The sequence below is a fragment of the Echeneis naucrates genome, chromosome 3, assembly GCF_900963305.1.
Source record: "Echeneis naucrates chromosome 3, fEcheNa1.1, whole genome shotgun sequence".
Classification (NCBI taxonomy): Eukaryota; Metazoa; Chordata; class Actinopteri; order Carangiformes; family Echeneidae; genus Echeneis; species Echeneis naucrates.
In genome coordinates this window covers 14,180,978-14,207,306 of record NC_042513.1, presented here as the reverse complement: position 1 = coordinate 14,207,306, position 26,329 = coordinate 14,180,978, and the positions used below count along the sequence as shown (strand labels likewise).

The 26,329-nt window shown below is 39.8% G+C and overlaps 3 protein-coding genes across 4 annotated transcripts; 2 read left to right on the top strand and 1 right to left on the bottom strand.

Moving 5' to 3' along the window:
- Positions 1-96: 96 nt before the first annotated feature.
- Positions 97-3,336, bottom strand: LOC115041231 (interleukin-17C-like). Its single transcript, XM_029498567.1, has 3 exons — positions 2,989-3,336; positions 2,641-2,894; positions 97-2,045 (listed from the first exon to the last, which is right to left on the bottom strand). Exons 1-3 carry the CDS (start codon positions 3,010-3,012, stop codon positions 1,814-1,816), a joined length of 510 nt encoding a protein of 169 aa, XP_029354427.1. The 5' UTR covers positions 3,013-3,336; the 3' UTR covers positions 97-1,813.
- A 10,013-nt stretch (positions 3,337-13,349) lies between these two features.
- nqo1 (NAD(P)H dehydrogenase, quinone 1) lies at positions 13,350-18,153 on the top strand. 2 transcript variants are annotated; one of them, XM_029498037.1, is made up of 6 exons: positions 13,350-13,532; positions 15,411-15,578; positions 16,118-16,248; positions 16,993-17,106; positions 17,301-17,402; positions 17,709-18,153. In XM_029498037.1, exons 1-6 carry the CDS (start codon positions 13,529-13,531, stop codon positions 18,042-18,044), a joined length of 855 nt encoding a protein of 284 aa, XP_029353897.1. In that variant the 5' UTR covers positions 13,350-13,528; the 3' UTR covers positions 18,045-18,153. The 2 variants fall into 2 exon arrangements, with proteins under 2 accessions (XP_029353897.1, XP_029353898.1); XM_029498038.1 differs by lacking the exon at positions 13,350-13,532 and adding an exon at positions 14,453-14,960.
- A 1,207-nt stretch (positions 18,154-19,360) lies between these two features.
- LOC115041406 (gamma-aminobutyric acid receptor-associated protein-like 2) lies at positions 19,361-23,603 on the top strand. Its single transcript, XM_029498823.1, has 4 exons — positions 19,361-19,604; positions 21,093-21,148; positions 21,244-21,416; positions 23,381-23,603. The coding sequence occupies exons 1-4, from the start codon at positions 19,571-19,573 to the stop codon at positions 23,469-23,471; spliced, it is 354 nt and encodes a 117-aa protein (XP_029354683.1). The 5' UTR covers positions 19,361-19,570; the 3' UTR covers positions 23,472-23,603.
- The last annotated feature ends 2,726 nt before the right edge of the window (positions 23,604-26,329 follow it).

Genomic DNA, 26,329 nt, shown 5'->3' with positions numbered 1-26,329 from the left:
AAACAAGAAGCATGACATCTTTCATTGTTTTGTTGTTTTAAAAGTGCACAGTTGCAATTAAAAAAGAACATAGACAGAGTTAAGCAAATGCTTCAGACATCATGAGCAGCAGGGCAGGAGTCAAGGCTTTCATCATAAGCACCATAAGAAACAAAAATAGCAAAAATAACTCACTCTGATGAGGAACTGGGCTCATCGTTACAGATCTGTATCAGACATGTAACTAACATGTCCACAACATTTGGGTGAACATTAGATGAACTGGTCGTGTTACAACATCCTGAGGTATGATTTAGTCTTTATTCACCAGTGGGCAACATTGACCATTTGTCAAATGAGTTTTAAATTAAACACAACTTCATTCACTGGCCCTTTCATAGTAGTCAAATCTACAGTTGCCTTAATCACAATAAAAAAATATATATAAATAAGAAATGTGAAAAATAACTTTAAAAATATACTAGTAATATACTAAGAATCCTGACATTTAGCCTAATGAGGCTTACTTGAGATTAAATACACTTAAAACACAATTCAACACTCAATGAGTAGTATGTCTGTGGTAGTATGCAATGATGGAACATAGCAGTTTTCAATTTCCTTTTTTCTTTTCCAACTTCATTTATCTATTCTATTAAATGTCACCGTTTAATATTATATGTGTTAGTCCATCACAATTAACTGAAAGCTAACTAAGTTGGCAGGGTAAAGCCCCCAGCTAAAGAATCACTAACCATAAAAAAATGTGAAGCCATGTCCGCCTTGAGCACCTTTAACATTATGAAGGATAACAATTTAATAAAGTTAAATAAAGATTTCTGGAAGAATACATTACAGTTTCACAGTGTGGTACTAGTATAACTAGTATTACTACTATGAGTCCTTTGATTTCTTATTACCTTCTCAACAGCTCTTGTAGAAGGATTATGTCAGCCAATGACAGTGCAAGGCTAGCTGTAACACTAACCATCTACTAGTGTTAGCCTCATGTTATTGCACCAATATGATAGTAATGTTGATATCAGCACATTTCACTTCCAGCTGCTAACCACTGTAGTATAAAGTGACCATACAATAAAATAATGAAAACAACTGACATGTTTCACATTGATCAGTAAAATAACTAACTAAATAAAAAACTTGCTGTTTTTTTTTTTTAAAGCCTCCATTCTTCAATTGTGTTCAATTGTGGAAAACACAATTTTACACAAAAGAAATAAGAGCGTCCTGCTTTTTTTTTTTTTTTAAACTATGCTCTTGCTGCTTTGAGTGTCTTTCTGTCTGCCCTTATTTGGCTTCACTATATTTTTTATTTTATATCAACCTGAGCCACATTCTTTTGTATGAAAACTGCTCTATAGATGAAGCTTATTATTTTTAGTTTGAAGTCAATGATGCCATAATTTTGTGCAGTGGCAACATAACGAACAATTTTGGTTTAGTGTATTCGTTCTCACATTGCTTGAATAATTACCACGATATATAAAAAATAAAATAAAATCTATTATTGCCATGTTGCTAGTGTTGCACAAGATCTACTATCCCTCGCCTGACAAATACCTTGTGAAATTTTAAAGAAGCATTTTTACTTTTGTAAGAAAATATCAATGTTTGCTATCAGTTTGGCTTGAAGCTACCATAAAACTTCTCCGCAAAAAGTTCCAACTTAGTTAAAACTGATACGACAACCCCTTCTGTAACATAAGATTTTTTGAACCACAGATAGGCAAAAGGCCATTTAGCTATGGCTAACTTGGTTATTAAATAAAACATTAAAATAAAATATGCAGCAACCTGAATATAATTGGATAATTCACTTAGTGGACTTTGGCACGACGCATGTGCATGCCACAGGGACTTTAATAAAGTCTCTTTGCAGCATGTATTTGCTTTTGTGGCAGTCAATCTTCTTCAGTACCATCATCTGAACAGTCACAGGCACAGAGTTGTATCTCATGTCTTCATGCTGGTTGATGATGCAGCCATTACAGAGGCACTCAGCAAAAGCAATGTCGTGAGGGATCCTGGTCATGTCTCGGTTGATGCTGAAGGAGACAGATGGACAGAGTAGGTCAACACCTGAGAACACATACGATACAGCAGCTTTGAACGAATCGCAATGGGTGCATCCCCTCTGCTTGCTGTGGCAGAATTTCTCTTTCAAACACTTCTTATTGTAATCATAGCTGTTCGTGGGTGGCATTGTGGTGCAGTGTTAGCACTGGCACCTCACAGCAGGAAGGCCCTGCATTTGAATCTGGGTCCTTTCTATGTTCTCCCAATACCTGCCTGCTGTTACTATTGTAACCGCGACAACAACCATGATCTTAAAACAAAAGCCACAATTGTACAATGTTGTTTTACACATTGATGAATCAGCAACTATTTCATTTAATTATTGTGAATTATGTGAAATAGTATAAATGTAATCTCGTCTTCCCTTAAAAAAAAAAAAAAAAAAGGTCCTGCAATGGTTAATTGATTATGAAAATACCGAGTTTTGTCTGTCAGTTGGCTGGCTGAGTTGTAGATATAATATTAATGTACAAAACGAGCCTCATGCGCCTTCGCTGTCAGCGGCCAGCGTCCTTTCAGCGTGTGTTGTCCCTCCCGGGGTTCCGTAGCTCGCGCTCGGCTCACCTGTAGCGCCACGGGGACACGGACCGGTCGCTCTTGTCTCCGGCGGCTCGTGCGGCCGTTTGCTCGCACGTGCTGCTGGCTCGCGGCGCCAGGTGGCCGGGCAGCAGGTGCACGTGGTGCCAGCGCCTCCTCAGGAAAGCCTCGGAGCGCTCGGTCAGCTCGCTCTCGTTCACGCACGCGGAGCGCGGAGCTCTGACCGCCGCGGCGCTGGAACACGTCTGCTCTGTGATGATCAGCAACAATCCGACAGAGATCTGCAAACACAAACACACATTATGTAGAGACCCAAAGGATTCAATCCCACCCCAAACCAGCAACAAGTGTGTGAAGCGCTCCGCTCGGTGTTACCCCGGTCAGACTGACACCGGACATCTTGGATCCGGACAGCTCTGCCTATGAGCCCCTCGTCCATTGGACCCCGAACTTATACTTGAAGGCTTGGACGCCCTGCTGCTGCTTCATGTGGGAAAATCCTTAAACTTGATTATTTCCTCTTTTTAAATCACTGCCTCTCATGTTGCCTGTCATGAGAGAGAGGCAGGCACCAGGTGTGGCCATGTGACTTGTTTGTACTGAGTTTTAATGCATTCAAATTCTTTGTCTGTTCAGGAATGTATTTGCATTTTTGACATCATTGCCACTTCTGGTCAGTAACGTTTTATTTTCAGGAATGTTCTGTTCAAATGGGGTGCGTGATCATGATGTCATCGGCAAATCTAGATGTGGAAATTGCCTGAAAAAAAAAAAAAAAAAAAGCTTGAGCTGGAATCAATTTTTTTCTCTGTTTCAGAACGTGTTTACTTTAACAGCGAGAAAAACTGAATTTCGTCTGTTAGCCTCCACAGGGCCGGTTTTTGTAGTATTTTCTTTGGATCACGGTCCTTTGACTGTTTAAGTCGTCTCCCTGACAACATTTTCTGTTTTCCTCTCCTCATTTTAAATTTTCCAACTAAAGATAGGACTTCCCTTGAAATGGCTCTACTTAGACCATTTTTTATTTATGTTTATGTGTTGCCTTGTAAAGGCGGTGTGCACTCCTGATGATGAAGGTGCTTTATCTTTTTGTATCCCTCTCCAGCTTTGAACATGTTTACCAATTTAATCTCTGCCTCTGAATACCTACACACTACTCACCCAGCGTTAAGTGGTGACAGTGTCTTTTAAAAATCAATAGCTGGATTTTCATTTTCATTAATAGTGATTATTATTAATAATTTTATTATTCTTAGGGTTAGGTTTAGGGTTATTATAAAAAAAAAAATAGTCAGTGGAGGATTAAGAAAGGGAATGAGCTCCTTGATTGGGCCTTACCAAAGCAAAGCAAACATGGAAGCACTTTCTTTGTTTGCTTTGCTAAGCCTTTCTTGTTCAGACTAAAATAGATTAAAAGTCTGCAGCATGCGCTGATATAGAAAACCAGGCAATTGTTAAAAGTTGTCTGTTGTCTTCATTGGTAAAAGATGTATTCTGTATTAACATGGCTGGATATTGAAAAACAACAGCATGGGGCGCAAAACCTGCTTGTGACTGGAAGTTTTAGTTATAAAAGACCATAAAATTTTATTATGTGATTAGTTAAGTGGATGAGCTCATAACAGAAGAAGCTTTATTGCAGCTTGCCATTTTCTGCACAAAGGTACAGGTGAGCTGACTTTCTCTCGACAACCGTGGCCTTCATATCAGGAAGGCAGGTCAGGAATGTTGGCCACTGCAGGGGACTTTCCAGTTACATTATCCTCCAGCTATGAAGTTGTGATCTTGCAATGTTGTTTTCCTCATGGAAATGAACAGAGCTGTATCATTTAGATCAAAGCGAGCTTTGCGTCACATGTAACATGTCACTGTTTGTTATTTTCATTTCTGATGTTAAATTACTCTCTCACCGCTATCTCGCTTTCAAAAACAGGTTCCTTTGTCTCCGCTGCACCTCCCCTGTAGTAGATATGAGCAAGCCTAAGCTAAGATGGTGAATACGTTTAACATTATACCCTTAAACATCAGTATGCTCGTGTTGGCATTGTGAGTGCTAGACTGCAATGTTACCATTAAGCTCTTCAGCATTATTGTTGTGTTCACATTTGCCAGGCTTGAAGAGTAGTGACTAGATGGCTTTTTTGTTGTTGAGTTGTGTTGTGTTAATCGTTATTGCTACACTTTGGTTTCAGGTTACATTTTTCTGCCAGTCTCCTATCTAATTTTCTTTTTATTTACGCCATTCATGATTACTTTGTTTGAATGTAGGAGCTTTGTTGTCAATCAAGAAAACCATTAATAAGATCGTCAAAAAGATAAGCCCTGCCAATTTGTTGTGCCCTACCTGCCATGTCTCTTGGGGACTTGACCATGACCATGGAGCACTAATACTGTCATCGTCAGTAGGGGTGTTTTATTTTAAGTGAATGATGCCTACCAGCACGCAAGTTTACATAATCCTCCATGAAATAATATAACTATTATCATTGTACTTTGAATAATAATCTGAGTGTCAAATAATGCAGGTCTATGTACATAATAAATGTACCTAATAAAGATTCTTGATAGATGATAGTTATGTCTAAGTGTTGATCCTGTATATACAAGTACAACAATTAAGATTTAAGCTCAATAAATGATATACTTCGACTTTCATGGAGGCCATGAATTAATCAGCTAAGAAGAAAAATCTGTGGTCTTCCCCACAACTGTGTAGTTTCAATGAATAATACAAACCTTGTCATGCTATCCAGGCAGCTGGATAGCATGACACTGATTTGGGACTTGACTTTATGTTTCACCTGGCACATTCCCACAAGTTTGTCCCTGGAGGACACATCCAGTTTCACAGTGAGGTGATGCAATTTTGCAGCAGACTCCTCCCATTCCTCCCAACAAGTATAAAGGTCCATTGTCTGTATTTAGACACACAAACGATTCTGACTGCAGAACAGATTTGGCACTTCCCCTCTGTCTCACACCGACGACTCACTGATGACTTGGAAAATGTAAACAGTGGGAAGTCATTCATTGTCCCTGAAAAGATTGATATTAAATGCCACAAAAGAAAAGCTATTACCTCAAATAATTAAGAAAAAGTTCAAATAAACCTTCCACACCTTACTGTATGCGTACTGCATTTTGCATTGTCAATCAGAGAGAAGGAAACAGGTGAGTTTTATTGTAGAAGTCAAGCGAAGAAGGGAATTCCCCTGGCCAGCATTGCTGAGCTTGAGTCCTTCCCTCCTTCCTTTTGCTTTCAGCGTAGTATTGGTTCAGCCAATGCCATTTCAAAAAGACAGACATGCTGTCATCATTATTTTAATATCTGGCCCCTAATAACAAAGCACACAAACACTAATCCACTGCCTTAGTGTGCTGAAACACAACAGTGAGAGTGTTTAATTGTCGTTACAAGGTTAGTCGTAAACCTGTTCAAAGTGGAAACATGTTACAGCTTAGCTATTGCAGCACAGCAGTGTGAAATCATGCAGAATAGACAAAATGACTGTCTCAGTTACATCATTTTAACTCTGACTATGACTCATTACAGAGGTTTTAATGTATTGGTCATAAAACTTAAAAAGTGGTTATGGATGAAGCAGAGTCCAGTTTTCCCTGCTTCTCTGAAGGCAACACGGGAAGAGCTGCCATACACACACATATAGCTTACATCACTGATTTACTGATTAATGCACCACATACAAGTAATTATTTTTTCAGGTATTCAATTCTTTATTAAAATATCGGCTTCAACACTTCATGGTGTCCGGTCACATTATTTTTCATGGCCTAAGAGCCGTACTAAGACAATGTACAAACCTACGTCACAGTCTGTCCTGTGTTGATGGGTCATCTTTTTTTTTTTTTCTCGTTTCCTGTTTTATTTTGATCACTTACCTCATCTAATTTCAGACGCACTCTCTGTCAAGTTTCCTGCCTGTCTGATTGTCTGCCCTGCCCTAATGTGTTGCCCCTGTGTTTCATTGTCATTATCATGTCTTGTGTGTATCAACCTTTGCTTTGCCCTCCACTGATTCTTTTGCCTGCCGATTTGGATACCTTTACCTGTTGGATTGATTTCCCGTGTTCCTATTTCCAATTAAATCATTGAACTCCTCCCTGCCTGACATCTACTTTGTAGGTCCAGCTACTATTCCATCTATTAGTGCCTGATATACAATGCGTTTGTAGAATTAATGATAAGATGTATTATAATTTTAAGCATTTGTTATCACCCAGCTCTGTTCCACAGAATGAAGGAAAGTAGAATGAGTATTTGGAAACTTTCTATCATGGAGCAGAGGAGCTGCTCCACTGTTGTCTCTCTGAGTCACTACAACTTACCCCATGACACAACTGACTGTTAGTCTTTACCTGCTTTTCAGCAACACTGATTAGTTTCAGCTGCTTGGATCAGGCATATTACAAAGTAGAACAATTTTTTTTTTTTGCTTTTGAGAAAAGTGAATGAGTAAATAAGAGGGAGTGATTGAATCTTCTGTTTCCCAGGGAATTCAAGTGGCTGTTGGATATCATCAAAACCTAATACAGGACTAATATTATAACTTGCACTTTCAATGATAGTCAAATGCAATTTTGTTTTGATGGTCTTGTATTTATTTTTGCCTGCCCACGCTACAAATAATATGCATTTAAGTAAAAAGCTTAAGAATAAAACTATCCCAAAATGCCGTTGGAATTTTTTTTTCTTTCGGCTTTTCCTCATTTGGGGTCTCCACAGCAAGTCAGCAGAGGTCTTATCTTCAACTTTCATTTGGCTACAGTTTTACCTTTAATCCTTCCTGACACAACCCTCCCATTTAATATGAGCTAGGGACCAATGCAAGAATACCACTGGTGTGTGGGCGCCTTGTGGCTGGGGTTTGGATCCTCGTCAGAGAATCAAACCCCGGTCTTCCGTATGACAGGTGGAAATAGTGTCCATGCTGCTAAATAAAACTACCGAAAAATTTCAAACCACCTGCAGTAAAGGCCAGTTGGGGTATAAGGTTCTCAATTTTTGACATGAATGGTCAGAGCGTTTCTAACCATACAAAAAGAAGGAACGAGTGGAGGAGGGATCAGATGAACAAACATCAGTTATGTCAGGTGAGGTCCTCAGGCAGAAGCAGGGAAACACAACAAAGGTAGAGACATACACACAAAAACACAAGGGAGGGGAAGGAAGGGGAAAAAAGTAAGTGATTAGGGAACCATGGTTAAAGCCTTTGACCCAGTGACCAGACACAGTGCAGACATATACTGAGAAGGTTGTAACTGTTAGAGACCAGGGACCTTTTGGAAACAATCTTATGGAAGAGAAAACAATCATGTTTATGGAGGAATAATCCACCAAAGATTTTTATTCCATAGGAAACCCCTGACTGACTCACTTGCTTCCACAAAAGCATGGCAATGTGCTCCAGTAGGTACGCAGTGGCACTACAGGGATAAGTGGGTGGGGGGATTGGAAAAGGGATAAAATATTGGAAGAGACAACAGGTTTTTCTTGCAGTTGCGGAATATGGGTGACCTGAAGGCATCAATGGAAAATTTTACTGCGTCCTTGTCATCATATTTGACTCCAATGAGGCAGCTCCTAACAATGACGTGCAGGCTGCTGTTGTCTTTAGGCTATTCTTGTCTTGTATAAATATAATACAGCTTACCACATATAATATATATATCCATACATATACACACACATGCTATAGATGATACGGAATATTTTAAAATCAAATTTTGATTTTGATTTAGCATCCTCTTCTGTTCATTCACTTAGAATCTTGTTAATTGATAAAAAATAAGACTAATACTTCTATTAAACTTCACACTAATGTATACACACACATTTATATATAAATATATAAATGTAAATGTAAATATCAGACTTATACACACATACACTCTCCACCAGGTGACTCATTTAAAGATCCTCTCTCTTTCTCTTACAAGTTTTATAACAACGAAGGCTAATAATTACTTTATGTTCTCCCTGTGCCTGCGTGGATTTTCGCTGGGTATTCACATTTCCTCCCACCATCCAGAGACATACATGTTTAGTGACTCTAAATTGCCCACGTGTGCCCAAGTGTGAGGGGCTGTTTCTGCATTTCCTGCCCTGCAATGGAGTGGTGACTTGTTAAGGGTGTATCCTGCCATTTGCTGGAATTGGTTTCAGCAAACTCTGACCCTGACAAATGAGCAATGGAAGGTGAGATAGAATGCCATTATGACAAAAGTACTCTGACATATGAACCAAGTATTTGACATTTAAAATAAATCATGGATATTTTTGTGACTCACACAAGCCTTACACAAGCAACAGGATAAGGAATATGTGGATCCAAGCATATCCACCCTTATTACAAACCAACCAAAATATTACTCACACTGAGATTGTGTTTGTTGATGACCAGTAGAGGGTTAGTAAGGGGGCTCCAGGGAGCAGGACAAGGCCTGAAAGGGCAGGTGGGTTGGGATGCAGGCAAGGCAAGGAGGCGGGGTACTCTGGTGTAGCAAAGGGGCTGCACAAGGCCAGGCAGTCAGCTGGGGCTGAGATGGTGGATGATCCTGAGGAAAAGCAAAGATAGGACAAAAGGCACAAAAAACTCAAAGCACAAGGACACATTTGTACGAGAATTGGTTGAAAGCTGGAAAATACATGCAGAGGCTCCTAATAGCTGATAGTTGACCAGTGCGCAGGATGCGCAGGTAATGTTCCTCCTCCAAACAGGTATAACAGGTAAAAAGACAAGAGGGAACTAGAAACATGGGGAAGAGAAACACATGAAACAAGGCCAACACCAGATGGCTCTAAAGGACCGAGCAATCCATGACTAAAAGTAACTTAAAGTAAATAGTACATTATCAAATAGCTAAAGTGCCATAAAAACTACTTGCTTGGATTCAGGAAAAGATATGGGCGTGTCGATAAGGGTAACACCAAGTCCCTTTTTAATATTAAACCATACTTTTTGTCACAGTTAAAATAAAAAAAGGGGGATTACTTGCTACAACCATATTGCAATGAAACACGATTCTCTTCCATCATAATTCTGTTTTTCAGTGAACTGCACCTCTGGATTCCAGCTTCATTCCAGCTTCCTTCAATTGTGAACTCTCAATAAAATATGTTTCTGCGTTCTTCCCCTTTGGCTGTTATTAAAACAGCACTGACTGCTGCCCAGTAATGAACACTAACTGTGAGTCATAGCATGTGCCACAAGAGCTCCTCAAATGATCAATTTTGTTCTGAATATGTCCAGAAAAGAAAGTTGTTTTTTTTTTTTTTTTTAATTATTACTTAGATCGTTCAGTACATTATGCTGGGGCGTGACGGCATCATAAAGACAAAGATTTTATGAGGTTTAATGAGCCAACCAGTGATAGGATCTCTAATGGTGAGATACATTTCAAGCTTTCTGTTTAAGGTACTGAAGCTGCTTTGTTGATCTTTAGGTTTTTATTTTATGAGCCTCTTTAAAAAGTCCAACCTCTGCCTGCTGTGATAAAATATCACAAAACAGCCACTCGCAGCAACTCTGTTCAATTATAATATTTTATTGAAAACTATGACAGATGTGGCAGACCAAAGGGGCCAATGACAACATTTAAAACATTCTGACCTCTATGATGACCTTTGATTAGCAGATTCATAGAAATAGACCACATGAACCATTAGCTTCATAATGTAAAAGACCTACAGGTGACGGAGATTGTGAGAAACACACTGGCTGTGGCTGGCACCGTTTTCACTTTTAATCGTATTAGAGAGGACTGATCTGATCCAATAACACAGCAAGATCAGGCTTTCCATTCAGAAGTGGGGATAAATGTGTTATAATCTGTCCCGTATGTCTCTCATGTCACTGCACCTCTGGATTGTCAGATGGGCATGCAGGCAGACACACTGAAGAAGAAAACGGCCACAACTGAGACTCATAAAGGTAAAAGAGGAATGGCCCACACATTCAGACTTAGATACTCTGGGAAACAGCTTTTTTTTTTTTTTTTTTACATTTGGAACATCATCAGATCAAAGACCTTCAGATTAATAGTCTACGCACTCACTGAACCTGTTTATACCCTCGTGAATAAAGTTTGTAAGACATGACTCGACCTTTCAACTGGAGCATTGCTGCTTTACTGCTGTATATTTATTTATCCTCTATCTCAGCTAATGACATCTTGAGTTTGGTCTCTACATCAGACACTCCTGTTGGCTACACCGGAGGATGTCAGTTTCTTGTTCGACCAAAGTAAATGGGATCAATCAATTTTTTAGGGAGAAGGAAAACATTTATAAGAATGACATAAAGTGCCTAAAGATAAAAAAAAACTTTGATAACTGTGTTCATAAGGGTAAATGCATATTAAAAGGTACCCCAGCTAAACAAACTAAATCATGTTAGTCTTACATTGCATTTGGCTGATGTGTCTGTGTCTACTGTTGAACTTTACCTGTGAGCACAGCAGCTGAAATAGGAAGTCTGGGCATGTCTCAAACCCCAGAGGCTACACCCAGTGATGGTCAGGTGACAGAAGTGCCCAAGTAACATTCCTGTCAAGTCGCACAAACAGTAATGAGAGAGTGTCTGATGCCTCGCAGGATAACTTTGTCTCAAAGTAACTTATGTGCTGCCTTGAAGTAGGATTTTCTCCCTCACATGTCAGACACACTGAAACAGAAAACACAACAAATAGATAAAGGCATAGAGAGCAGTGTGACACAGTAAAGGGAAATCTTAGGGTCAGGTCCAGAGGCCACTCAGCTCAAGTTCTTCACCATCAATCAATCAATCAAACTTTATTTATATAGCACCTTTCATACAAAAAAATAACACAAAGTGATCCCCTGCACCACACACACACACACACAATAATCACCAAAGTCACCAAATACAAAATAAAAGCTGGAAGTGAGGAAATGCTATCATCATCAACACCAGAGGTAGGGTTAAAATAGATAGTGAGTACAAGAAAATAACAGTAATAATAACAATAAAAATAAAAAGAGAGTACACACTAAAAGCTCTAAATAGAAGATAAAAGTAAATGAAAGGTTAAGAACTTAGGATAAAAGAATAAAAGGGATATAACTAAATTAAATAATTTTGTGAAAAAATTATTTAAATATACACACACACACACACACACACACACACACACAAGTAGATGAGTAAAAGAAAAAAAACAATTAAAAGGTCAAACTAAATATATGGCTTTAGTTTGCATTTAAAAACATGAACCTCTGCCCTGCTCAGGTACTCAGGCAGGTTGTTCCAGAGGTGCGGACCATAATAATAAAAGGATACCAGATCATGGGTTATAGTTCCAGAGGATCTGAGGGTTCTGGAGGGCTCATATGCTAAAAGCAAATCTGATCAATAGGAAGGACTAAGACCATTAAAAGCCTTAAAAACCAATACAAGGTTCTTAAAATAAATTCTGAAGCATACAGGTAGCCAATGCAGAGACTCTAAAATTGGTGTAATATGTGCTCTCTTTCTGGTCCCGGTCAGCACATGAGCTGCTGAGATTTGGATGAGTTGTAAATGAGATAAATTCTTTTTAGAAAGACCAGAAAGTAGAGCAACACCAATAGACAATACCAATTCTGCGAGTAATAAAAGCATGCATTAATGTCTCTGCATTGGCTTGAGTGAGAAACAACGACTGGTTTGCCATGTATTCCAAACTAATTGAGGGCCATTGTTTTTCTCTGTCACACCTGCTTGTCTCATCACTGAAGAGGCCAAACCGGGAATTCAGCAGGTGACAGAACTGTTCTTGTAACATTTATGTCATACCATATATAAAGCAGGAGAGCTTTTCTGAAAATGTTCACTCTGGTCACCACATCTAAATGATACCAGGACTTAGTGCATTTGTGTGTAATGTTTCTAGCTTGTTAAATCTTTGTTATTTTAATCTTGTCCATCTTCACATAAAAGAAGGCTCAGGCTTTTGGGCCCAGTTTATATTTTATGTGCAATATGTGAATGGTGTGTGGGTGAGAGATAGTTTTATAGTTTTCAGTGTGTTGTATTTTATTGTATTATATTTATGGTTTACTTATTTATCTCTCCTTTAATGCACTATGGCATATCCTGAATCAATCTTGTTGTAACAAGTGCACAATAAAGCATATTGTTATTCTGATATCAGAAAGGTTTTGGGTTGGATATATATTTCTATTAAAAAAAACCTTCCTATGGATATAAACACTTCGTGTAAAACACCAGAAATGTGTGAAATGCAAACAATTTGGGATAAATTCAAACACTAAATGGAATTATTATATGAGATATTAATTATGGTTTCCTTGAAGCTGTGTGAAAAGTTTTCTCACCTATTCCGCCAGCTCAACTACATACATATAATCAGGCGTAAAATCCCAGTGGAGAGAAGTTGGTGACAGGTAACATAAAACACAGGGACTTGACTTGACTCAGGACTTGCTGAAGTGACACCTTCCTCCACTTTTCTCCCAACAAGGTGAAATTAAGTCAGATTAAAGCACTTATTAGGCCACATGACTTGGTCACATAATCCTTTGTGACCCAAACATTCTTATCCAGCTCAAATGAAACCAATCTGATTCACCTGCACCACTGACTCCACAGCCCAGCTGACTGACACACACACACACACACACACACACACACACACACACACACACACACACACACACCCTCCAATTCTAAAGTAGGAACTAAACCGGTCCTACAGTTTGACGGCAGATTTTTTTTTCTGTAGTGTGTAGTTGTGACTCTTGGACCCACTTTCTTCCATCTGATATCTAATCTTACCATGTTTCTCACGCAAAGAAAGAAGCTACTGGCTCTATAAGAGGAGCCAGGAACTACAGTAGGTACACAGACAAAAACGGATCCAGCAGACACAGACCATGGGTGAGTCTCCTCTGATTTACTGCTCTCAATTTCAGTCTTTCTGTGTATGAATATTGAGAATGGACGCTGGTTGTGAATGTTGGCATGTTGGATTCTAAATGTGTGGATATTTCATGGAGGTGTGTACAGTGAAGTATGAAGAAATGTCATAAAAATCCGAACATCCAGACCTGGAGAAGAAGCAGCAAAGTTACTGACATGGGCACCACAATGAAAGAAGTTATTTCATAGGGATATGTGGAGGGTGGAAGGGGTGAGTGAAAGTATGGGAGAGGTGAGATTTTTTTTTTTTATTTATTTAACGTTGGTTGCTATTATATTATAATATTTTATATTAAGCCAACTTGGTATTTCCATGGTACTTATCCCTTCAGAGGAACCAGGGGGTGATGTTGGCGTCCCGGAACAGCTGACCGGTGTGCTAACCGATTCGGTTCCCCCCAAATTCCTGTTCCCCTTTACGCCGATTTACTGCTGAGTCGTGCGTAGGTGCTAAGTTACCGTGCGTACTTAAGGAAGAAACACAAATAGAAACACACCTGGGTGATACACAACAGGTAACAATACGACCAAGATGTATGATGAAGAATGAGCCGATCGTTATTATGGGAGAAATAATCCAGGTAGGGTGAGGATTATACATCGTGGCCATGTCTGTACGTGTTCCAGTTAAGAATACAGGTCTGTTTGTCTGCGCGCGCGCGCGCACACACACACACACACACATAAAAAAAAAAAAAACATTAACAACGAGTAATGTCCCGGTCCTTGTGTGTGTTGTTGTGTCTGAAGCGGTGGAGTACTTCTTCTACATTTGCGGTCAATATCTTTGTGCAGAAATAAAGCCAAAAAATTCCTCTGCCCTCTCTGTCTCTGTCTCTCTCTCTGTCTGTTACCTGCAGCTCTCTGTCTCTCTCTCTGTGTCTTCCTTTCTGATGGAGCTCCCAAACTCAGCTGTTTCTGTCAAAGACAACGTTTTGTGTCGGGTTTTAATACAAGCTAGGCTAATGGGCGTTAGCATTAGAGCTGTCCAGTTAGCTTAAAGGGGAACCGGATCGGTTAACACACCGTCCACGTGCAGTCCTCTTTCCTCTCTGCCGGTCCACACTTCTGTTGGAAACGCTCGAACTTGGTGATGATGAGACGGGACGGTTTCCTCCCCGGTGGACGCGGTAGAAGGTGGTGTTGTTCACCGGCTCCGTCGGAGTCTGAGAGCCGATGGCATAAAGTTTTTAACCTTTTTTTGAGCTGGTCCGTCTCAGCTGCAGTGGAGGAGACGGTGTCTCTCTGCCGGTGTGATAACTCCAGACTCTCTTTGAGATCCTTCATCCTTCCCGGTGCAGCGAACTGGGCAGATCCAGCTTTCACGGACACCTCGGCCTTCCTCTTGGTCGGGTCGTCTGCGGGGAGCTCCAGGACGCACCGCCGGTAGAAACTGATGATAAAGCTTCTCAGTTCCGCCACTCTGGCTATGTTTTTCAATGTCAAATAAAGTTTTGAATTCCGTGTGATCCGGGGAATCCGAGGACATAATCCAAATAAAGGACTTGTTAATATTGATCTGAGCCCACGTCATGATTCAAAATCTCACTCGGTCTCGCGATCTCTGCCAATCTATCTCAGGGCTCAACAGAAGCAATAATCATGTCTGGTTATTTCCCAGACTGTCCTAATTTGGGCCTGCTTGTCTTCAGACTGTGTGAGGGAGCCCACACAGACAGAACATGCAAGCTCGGGGTTTTAACCCAGAACGGTCTGGTCATGATGCGTCAACAGCGTTAACCACTGCACCACCATACCACATGAAGTCGATGTAAGGTTCTCTTAAGCGATGAAAACGTGAGTCTGTGTGTGTGTGTGTGTTTGTGTGTCTGGCAGCTCAGAAGACGGCTCTGATCGTGTACGCTCACCAGGCGCCAGGCTCGTTCAACGCAGCGGCTCGGGATGTGGCGGTGCAGGCCCTGGCAGAGCAGGGATACCGGGTCATCGTGTCTGACCTGTACGCCATGAACTTCAGAGCCAGTGCCACGCAGGAAGACATCACCGGTTTGTGCGCCTCTCAACACTTTCTGACCCCACTCCCCCTGCTAGGCCGACAGTTCTGATAGTTTTTGGCAGATTCGTGCACATATGATGGTATAGAGAGCATTTGGGGCAACAGGACAGAGCCAAGAGTGTGTTTCTTCATGGCAGTGAAGGAAAATGTCACAGTTTTAGTTTTAGTTTTTTGGACACAGTGGAGCTCGATGGCTCTGATGAATCAGACACCTGGATGTTTTTCCTTGCCACTGTCGCCAAGTGCTTGCACATTGGGGGATCTGTTGGGTCTCTTTAAATCATTTCATAAAGAGTTTGGCCTGGACTTGCTCTATAAGTAAAGTGCCTTGATGTAACTCTGTTGTGATTTGGTGTTATACAAATAAATCTGACTCTGATTGTGACATGATGCTTGTCAGAAGTTGTTGGTTGATGTTGTCATTGTTGCAATTTGTCGGAAAATAAAAAAAAAAAAAACAAGAAAAATGAGCATCACCATTAGTTTTTTCTCTTTTTTTTAGCTCCTTGACAGATTTTGTTGTGTCCAGGTGATCTGAAGAACCCAGAGCTTTTCCAGTATGGAGATGAGACCATGCACGCCTGGATGGAGGGCCGCCTGAGTGATGACATTGTGGCTGAACAGCGGAAAGTGGAGGAGGCTGAGCTTATAATCTTCCAGGTCAGACCTCCATCACTATTTGTACTGTGTGTTGTTATTGTCATCCTTTACAGAACTGACAAAAGGTGCAAAAAGCTAATATTCAGTGGGTAAAGCCTCAATAGAGAATTTTCATTTTCACCCCTATAACATCTAACACGCTTTTAAACAACACAATTAGACCAGATTGAATGACTGTATAATGCTCTCATTATCTATATGATAAACAAAACTGTCTTTTTTGCCATAACTTAAACAACACAGCTGTGCTTTTTCATTTTGCTGTATGGATTAATCCACTGTTGAAAAAAGTCCCACATAAATGTGCTCTCTCTCTGTTATTTTGATCACATAAAGCCATTTTAAACATTTCATTCTTTTTGGAAACTAAACTATGTATTTGTGACCTGTTTTTTGGGACTGACATCTTCAGAACATCTATGATCTGAGAGGGAGGGAAATCAGAAAGTATTGATTAGCATACTAACACATTGGCGGGTTCAGTCTCTGTATACACATTATATACACAGCTCCATCAGCTGAACCATACAAGTGCAATCTAAAAACAGAAAATATCTTTTATCTTGGAGCCGCCTTTTTTAAAATGTATTTGAATTTATTCTTTTATAAAATATTATGGATCTTACACACAATAAAAAAATAATAATAACAGAGCAGATGCATGTATCAGCAGTGTCAGGGGATGATATGTGACATGACATTAAGACATAAAAGGAATTAATATTGCCCTGTGTTTTTCTGCAGTTTCCCATGTACTGGTTCAGTGTGCCTGCCATCATGAAGGGCTGGATAGACAGAGTCCTGGCACAAGGCTTTGCGTTCTCCCTGCAGAAGATGTACGACAACGGTATATTCAAGGTCTGTGCCATGAGGTAAACGATGTGTCGTCAACTGTCTCAACTGTCAACTATTTCACACAAGTGGTGTGATCCAGTCCTGAGAGGAGATTTAGGTAGTTCCTGCTATATGTGGAAATGTGGAACTCTGGAGATAATATTCCAGTGATTCCTGTCATGAGGCTTTATCAGTTGGTGACTTTTGTTTCAATGAAGGATAAGAAAGCAATGTTGTCCTTCACGACCGCTGCGACGCAGACGATGTTCCAGCCCGATGGCATCAATGGAGACATCAATGTCACGCTGTGGCCTCTGCAGGTACTTTTACTACTCATAGAAGGATTTTAAATGCAACAAACGAAAGAAAGTTTGGGGTTTTTTTTTGTGTACTCAAAACATTTTTGGGGATAAAACTGCTGTTTGATATCATATGGCTGCAGAGGTGTGTGAAATTGTTTGAGAAAGGATTCTCCATGACCCTGGACCAAATCTAGCTGACCTTTGCTACATGCTAAACCTCTCTCTCCTAATGTTTCCTCTTTCAACTATCAACTATATCATAAAGTAAAATATTTTGTACTGGTGGATGCTTGCTAACTACTACCTCTTGTTTATCTCTTTCAGAATGGTACTCTGCACTTCTGTGGATTTCAGGTCCTTGCTCCTCAGATATTCTGGAGTCCGGCTCACTGTCCCCTAACGGTGAGAACTGCAATGCTAGAAGGATGGCGAGCCCGACTGAGAGGACTGCTGATGGAAAAACCATTGACTTTTGCCCCCAGTGGGATGTTTGACCTCAGTTTCCAGGGGGGGTTCTTGCTCCAGCCCAAAGTGAAGGAAGAACAAGCATCGCAGCCCTATGGCATCACCACAGGACACCATCTGGGGAAGCCACTGCCACCTGACAACCAGACCAAAGCTCAGTCCGCTAATGATAATAAATCAGACTGCAGTAACTAAGACCTCCTGTGTGTTTAAGCTATCTGTTTCTGTGACAGGATTACTTTGATTCCAAATTATGGGATAATATAAATGCTTTGCTTCGTGAAGCTGAAATAAAACAATTTAAACAAAACTGATTCAACTTGGTTTTACTTAAGTGAAAAAAATATATTATTTTGTGCAAATACTGCCAAATCCAGGTTCAAGGTTGAACTATATTTATTAGTGGTGGAAAACACAAATTTGAGATTGTCTATGTTACTGATCGAACTTTTACTGATTTACTAAGCAATTCTTATTCTTTGGATGAACATTATTTCTGTTATATTCCTATATTCTCCCTTAATTTTTCACCTCCTTACATAAAAAAATTAATTACATAAACAATGATGTCAGGATGAAAGGTGAGTTGTGATATATATATATATATAGCCACAAATATGAAGTTAGTTATATAATTTGTCAACATTTATGGTCAAATATAATTATTGTGGGTAATTTATCAATTCACAAGTTTTGAATTGCATCCGGTTAAAGATTCTCTGATATGGAAATCAGTTGCTTTTCTGCTTTCATGCACATGTAGGACCTTAAACAAAATATTCTGTTGATGTCTGGCTAGTGTCGGTTTATAGTCCCTGCGGTTGCAGCCATTGGCCTGCTCCTGCACAGAGAAGGCCTGGTTTTCAGTACAGGCCGTGCCATCACTGATTTTGGCAAAAAAAAAAAAAAAAAGTGAATCAGCAACCAACCAGACTCATAACCTGTATATAAATATAGGATATTTGGAGGTAAAACTACATACAATGTTGTTCGTGTTCATTTTTTTTAACTCTTTCTAATTCATATGCGTTGCCTCTTCTTGTTCATTTTCTGTATCTTACATCTGGTGGATGTTCATAATAGTTCTACATTGTTAGCAGTTTTTGTGTTTCTTTTGCAGTCACTTTGTCGAAGCCCTCCTTGCCTTAGGGTCCCTCCGGCCACGGAGTCTGAACCTGGTCCATCCCTGGTCTGGTTTCAGCCCAGAGCTGAAGGTCCACGTCGGCCCACTGGACGCTTGTGTTTATGTTCTCCACAGATGGAGGAACAAGAGGAAGGCCCAAACAGGACTGACAGAAAACCATGACAACAGCTGACAGAAGCCGGGTGAAATACACATAAAATTTGAGAAAGTGCAAATGTCTGAAACTTCTATTTTTTCAGATATTTCTCCATTCAATCATTGAACCTCGATTATTTGAGCGTGAAAACGGACAAGTTGCCCTCGGTCCCAGCCCGAACCCCCCTCCCTCCGAGCTGCAGCATGGTAGGGTCCGGTGACGTCATCGCTGGCTGTTGGAGAAGACGAGCTGTTTGTTGTTTTGGTTGAGGCCGCAGACGTTGCGACACTTTAACGTGAAACTCGAGGGTTAAGGTGTCACGGTCACGAAAGGGAAGAAAAATATCAGAAGAAACGAAAAAAAAAATTTTTCGCTTGATTTTACCTGAAGTCTTGTTACAAAGCTGTTACATCGAGCGACAAGAGCCCGGAAACGGCAAACATGAAATGGATGTTCAAAGAGGATCATTCCTTGGGTAAGGGAGGGGGTGTCATGGTGACCAAACACTTGCTGCGAAGGTCTACGCAGGTTCATTTATGGAGGGATTTGTTTCGTTTAGCACCGTGGATTTTTGATTATAATTTTTTTTATAGTGTAATGTTTGTGAAAAGCCGCCTCTAAGGCTCCAGACACAGGGCGGCCTGTCCTTCGGGGTTTGGTCTGTAGCTAACTGTGTCGACAGCACAAACAGTAAAAATGGCTGTAAGGCAGTAATGTCAGCTCATGCAGGACCCAGGCCGTCCGTCGTTGCTCTCACAGGGAGATGTTGTGTCCCTGGATGTGAACAAACCATCGTGTCTTTGTTAGCACAGCCAGCAGGAGGCGATCCGTTTCCTGGCCCAAAATGGACATTGACACATGAAGCTGCTAAGCCTCCATCCTGCATTGACCTGCAGGGCGACCAGGCGTCGATCTGCCTGTTTCTGCAGATCAACTTCATGCATTAGTATTTAGTTTGATTTCATTCTGACTGAAACGAAAGGTGTTTTGGCACATAGTGGCAGGCCTGCAAGCTGACTTGGTCCCGATGTGAGCTGAAATGATTCGTCATTACCGATTGATTATTAAGCAGTTAGTAAGTCGGTGACTCTTGCTGTTTGTTGTTTTCTTTGCCACTGTATTTGTTCTATTTTGTATTTATGTCACGCATGCAAACAAAATAATAAAAGGAGGAAGAAACATGTGTAATATGTATGCACACATAAGTAAGCATGAATCGAAACAACATACCCTCATTTGCATGCTGTAACATACCCTATTGTAACATATTTTATTTGTTCAAACATACTTCAATCGCAATATAACTCTTAAAATAAATGATTCCTACGTTTTAAAAAAATATTTCAGTTCCTAGATTTTGCCTCTAACGCAAATGTTTCCATACAGAGAAAGTTTCCAAGAGGCCAGCATTGTATTCGGAGTATCTTTTACTTTTTGGTCTAGTGGTCTAAAGGGAACTACCAATTTTTTTCCTCTCATCGATATACTACAAATATTTTCACAAGTAATAAATTTGTCTCTAAACGGCAAAGAATCTGCATTTTAGAAGTACAAAATGGAGAATCATACCCATCGCTTTTGCTGGAGACAGTGTATTTCTATAGATTTTTTTTGTTTGCAGCCATAAGTCTAATGGCATTTAACAATCAGATAATGGGACTCAGCAGGAAGTCAGTGTAGCAGCTTTCAGTAGAAAAATGATTAGCGTGAATGTGCTGATGTTTTATTCATGACTAAGTGCTACATGTTTATCTCTCTGAGTGAAGAGAGTAGATTGTTGCAGTTCAGCTGGTTGCAGTGCATGTTAATCCACATCAGCTGTCTGTTAATCTCACACCTATCTGGTTACACATTGATCTTTGTCTGTCAGTGGTTGTCGTTCAGAAGTAGAAGCATTGAGTAAGAGTTGTGGCTGTCTGCTCTCACCACCTAAATGACGCGACTGTTTTTTACTGTTGTGCAGAACATCGATGCATAGAGTCAGCCAAGATCCGCAACAAGTACCCTGACAGGGTCCCGGTGAGTGAAAATAATGTGATATCAGCTGAACAAGATAGAGGAACTTACATTATATGTTGCTTGTTGTTTCTAATTAAGTGTGTGTGGTGTGTCAGGTAATTGTGGAGAAAGTGTCTGGATCACAGATAGTGGACATCGACAAGAGGAAGTACCTGGTCCCCTCTGACATCACTGTGGCTCAATTCATGTGGATCATCAGGAAACGCATTCAGCTGCCATCAGAGAAGGCCATCTTCCTGTTCGTGGACAAGACTGTGCCTCAGTCCAGGTCAGGTCAGACACATCAGAGGGGTTCAGAATCTGACTTGAAAAATTTCCAATTCTTACTATCATAAATATCACAAGATAATTATTTCTTGTCTGATAGAGAGTCCATCCAACCTTTTGATAAAGAAACTAGGTACTTTATGGTCTTTGTAAAGTGCTATGACAAAGAAGACAGCTGGAGAGATGATGGGGCAGCGTGACTGTACAGAACATCTCAGTAAGAAAGTACAGATATTAAAGTACAACACTTGTACATTTTGTAAAGGACAAAAGAGCCTTCAGTGTTACTGGAGATGGAGCTGGGGATAATTAGAGCCACTGTTGTAGGGAGAAAAAAATCACATACTTGATCTGTTCCAGATTTAACTTAAGATTCAAGAAAACTTAAGAAGTGAGTAAATGCTGTTGGAGGCAGAGGGAAGAGCAGTCAAGAGTCTGGGCTGGACAGGAACCCAGGGTATATATATTATTTGGTTATCAAATCAAACAAATTCATTTGGATCAGTGCGCCATTTCAGTTTCTGGCTAAGCAGCTGGACCTGTAAAAGATCTTTAACGAAACAACAAATGCCTTCATGGTCATATAAGGTAGCTGAGATAAAACCACAGTCAAATCGTGTTTATAGCTTTATTGTGCAGGATGTTTAATATAAGACATTACTGTTGTATAGTTTCTTTGTCATTTGCGTTAAAGAGGGAAAAAAAATATAAATTGAGTTGAATTAAAATCTGTTTATTTTTAAGACATATCGGCCAGCCCTAATCTGTTATTAGAGTTGAATAGAAAGGCTGATTCAACAATGGCCTTTACAACTGGTAGGGTGAGGAGCAGTTACACCCAACCCTTCTCTCAGTCCTGTTAGTCAGCAGTTTTTCCATCACAGCAGAAAGTTGGAAGGATGACAGAACTGACTTGTCAGTCAGTGGTCTGACAGATGCAACACGCTACCACAGGTTAATGAAACATTCACCTTAACCCAAGATCATGGTTAAAGTTGAATTCTCGTTCATTTGGTTAAGAGACTGTGGTTTTGTCATCTGGAAAACTGCAATTACGCAGAAAATGTAGAGTGGGACATCCCCCCTCACAAATTTCCCCTGACTGACTGCAAAGAAAACAAACAAAACAGAAAAGCTGCATTTTGTCAGGCTATTAATGTATTGACCTTATGTAACCATCGATCACGAGATCATCATTGCCACAACTTGCCAATATTTGTGTTTGAACCTGGTCCATTGGTAAATAATGTTTCACACTTGCACAGTTTGTTTTCACAGGGCACAGTTGTGCAGGATGTTGTCAGACCTTTCGCTGCAGTAACAGTGGCACTATAGTCTAACAATACTCTGTTGCAATTAAAAGTCTTTCACCTAAATTCTGAGACATAGAACCAAATATAAACTGCAACAATAACATACAGTATGTCAAGGGTTTCCTACTATTTCAGGACCGAAGATCAATAAATGAGGGAAAAAAATCTTTCATTTTTCAGGTAAAGGACAATCTAAATAACTTGAGACGCTCAGGATCTGAACCTGAAAGTAGCCTAATTTGTATGAATACTACCATTTTCCCCTCGAAAGTGTGGTGGGGTTGAAGTAAGCAAAATTTCTAGGTGCTTCACTTAAGCACAATATTTTAGTAGATATAATTACTAATAACTTTACACCATTGTATTAGCTGCAGTATTATGGTAAAGAAAGTGTAAATTTTTACCAGACTTTTCATTTAGATATGCTGAAATCCACCTTGATACTGATACTTCACCTCTCAACTTCCAGATATTTAAGGAAACAATGTCATGATTCAGAATGAACGATTTATTAACCAGGAGATATAAATTCATACAATCGCATGCCCACAAATGAAAACTTTTATTTTTCTCATTTCTTCAAATGGCTGCTCCCTCAGAAATTGCAATTTTAGGTGTTGTCTTCAATTGTGACTCTCTCTTCCTGTTTCAGCATCACAATGGGGCAGCTGTACGAGAAAGAGAAGGATGAGGACGGCTTTTTATACGTGGCTTACAGTGGGGAGAACACCTTCGGTTTTTAAATCCAAAAGCCATGATCCTGACCGGCCTTTCCCCCACTGCCTCGCGCAGCCACATCGACACCCACCCACATCTAATCACAGCCCTGACTCGGACCTGGAGACACAGAGAAAAGCGCCCCCGACAGAATCAGTGACACGAATGCAACAGACAGATGGACTGACCGCTCTTTTGACTGGATAAACATAAAACAAGTGCACCGGTGTGTTTGATCTGGCCCATGTTGCACCAGTTCTTTACAGATTCATAGATTCAGTTGTGTATAGTGTGTTATATTTCAATTTGTTTGTCGTGAATTGAGTCTGGAGCCTTGATTTTGTTTTTTTTTTTTTGTTTTTTTTTGTTTTTCACATTTTAAAAGATATGTTTGATTGAGCTTTGCTTTTAGTTATACTTTCCTGTTGGAAGACAATATTTAAAAAAACTTTAATTTAATTATTTGAAGGTAAGGTAGCTGGATGACCTAACCAATAAAAAGATTAAAACTATGCGTGTTTTATATTTATTTACTTGATTTTACTTAAAATTTGTAGTTAGGGTCATTACTTTTCCTATAATATGTAAGTAGTGAGAAATGTCAATTTCCTTTAAATCCAAGGCCACGTATCTGGCTTTGTCCAACCAACAATCAAATTATTCCCAGATTTTCCTTTTTTCTTTTTAAAATAAAGGAAGCAGGTAACACTTTAGTTGAAGTTATAACAAAAGGCAATATCTAATAATAAAGTTACTCTGGATACCATTACCTTCTCTTCCGCTGTGCTACAGTAAGAAGCCTTGAGAAATTTCTGACCAGGGTATTCATTTACCTCGCAGATTAACAGGACAAGTAGGACAACGTTCTTCCACCTGGAAAATATTATGAAAATTAGACACATCGTGTCCAAAAGGAAGTCTTCTGGCCATCGTTAAATATAAGTTGACTTTATTTATTTCATAGACCAGCAGACTTGTGACCCTGAGCATTGGTGGTTTGACGGTTGCTCTTAATCTCTTTGGACCTGATTAATTTACAGCTCTAGATGAAAGAATCTGATACACAAATTATGTATGCCAACAATCGTAGCAAATTAAATCAAGCTATTTCTTATAAAATCAACAAAGACCCAGAAGAAAATAAAAATGTCATTAGTAATCATACACAATATATTATTCACAAATCAGCATCTGTACTTTGAAGACAAAGGCTTACTCAAAACTCAGTTTTGAGTCCGTGTCAGTATTTTGAAACCTTAGAAATGACCAGCAGAGTTCATGGAAACTGATGAGGAAGTAAAAATTGCATCACAGTTTCACTCAGATGTTTCACCCACTATGTTCACATTATTAAACTCAAACTCAAACCCATGTGAAAATAATCAGCTAAAACTTAAACTACTACAGCTGCCACTAATGACAGTAATGGCATAAGTTTCATTAAGTTTCAGAAGCAAAATCAAACCCAAGGAAAAAGGAGCAGAGTGTTCAGGGTACGCTGAACTCAAGGTAGAGGAAAGTCATCCAAAATAGGGGACTCATAGTATCCCACAATGCACCATGAAAAACGATGTGCAACTGATGGTCATTAGCCAAATAAGAAATACCATCATGCTAGCACGGGAAGAAAGGCCAGTCAGGTTCTGACTTCGAAACCTGAGTCCTTCATGTTTTGGTTCCCATCAGGTACTCAAACAGCCTCCCACAGTCACACATGACATCCTGTGATTGACTGAACTCCACCCTGATGTACGAGCAGTATAGATAATGGATGGATACAAGGAATGGGACTTCAAGTGTCTCAGAATTATTCTACATCCTGTAGTAGCAGCCAAACGTATCCATATCCTCTGTCTTCCAGTCAAGAGTGTTATTGTCTGGCAGCAGACCCAAAATACACAGAGCTGGAGTCTTGGTGAGCTGTAATCCAAACAGATCTTTTAGGAGGGTGACAACTCTTTCCCATGGATGTACATTGTCTTTTCTTTTACAATATGACATACCCAATCCAACTCCATCCATCAATCAGCTGAAATCTGTTCTTTCTTGTGAAATTCAGAAGCTCCTCGTTTTTTATGGTTATATTCTTGCTTAATTTCATCCAATGACCTCAATCCATTTTCACTATGCAAGTTGCAAAGGAGGTTTATGCCAGCTTTGGCCCATTTCTCCCACATAAGAGGTTTCTTGTGCCCAACAGTGTGTTAAGTGTTTTAGTAAATCCTCCATCTTAATTCTTGATACATATGTGTCAACTATCAATGGTGATGGCAATCCGTCCTTACAAGTGTTAATGTGAGCCACTGATGACACAAACTTTGTATCCCTTGAAGAGCTGCTTTAAGCTTTACTAACCACCAGATGTCAATGTGTTCATTTTCTCTCAGCTACTGAAGCCATTTTGAGTCAGTGCAACCAAAAACTGTGAGGCTGCTTTCAGTGACTTTCCAAGTTGTCTTTTGCAATGAATGACCTCAACAATAACCTTCAATAACCTAAGCGAGACCAAGGATATGTTGGCAGCTGTAATACTTCTCATTTCTCTTTCCAGGAGAATTACAAATCAGCCTGTAGGTATTGAATAACTCAATACCTGTAGGTATTGAGTAATCCTTATTACACAAGGGAAGAAGATGCAGAGAAATTGATTTTTTCTTTATACATTAGTGGTCAAAAGTTTTAGAACACCCCAGCTTTTCCAGAATTTTATTGAAAATGATGCAGTTTAATGTCTCAGTGTACTCTTGAGAGAATAGAACAAATAAAGACAAAACAATTGAAGTTAAAAAAGAAATGGAAGATATAACAGCTGAACACACTCGTGGCGTTCTTTCTACAATGAAAATCAAATATTCTTCAGAAAGCTCTTCCCAACTCTTGCAGA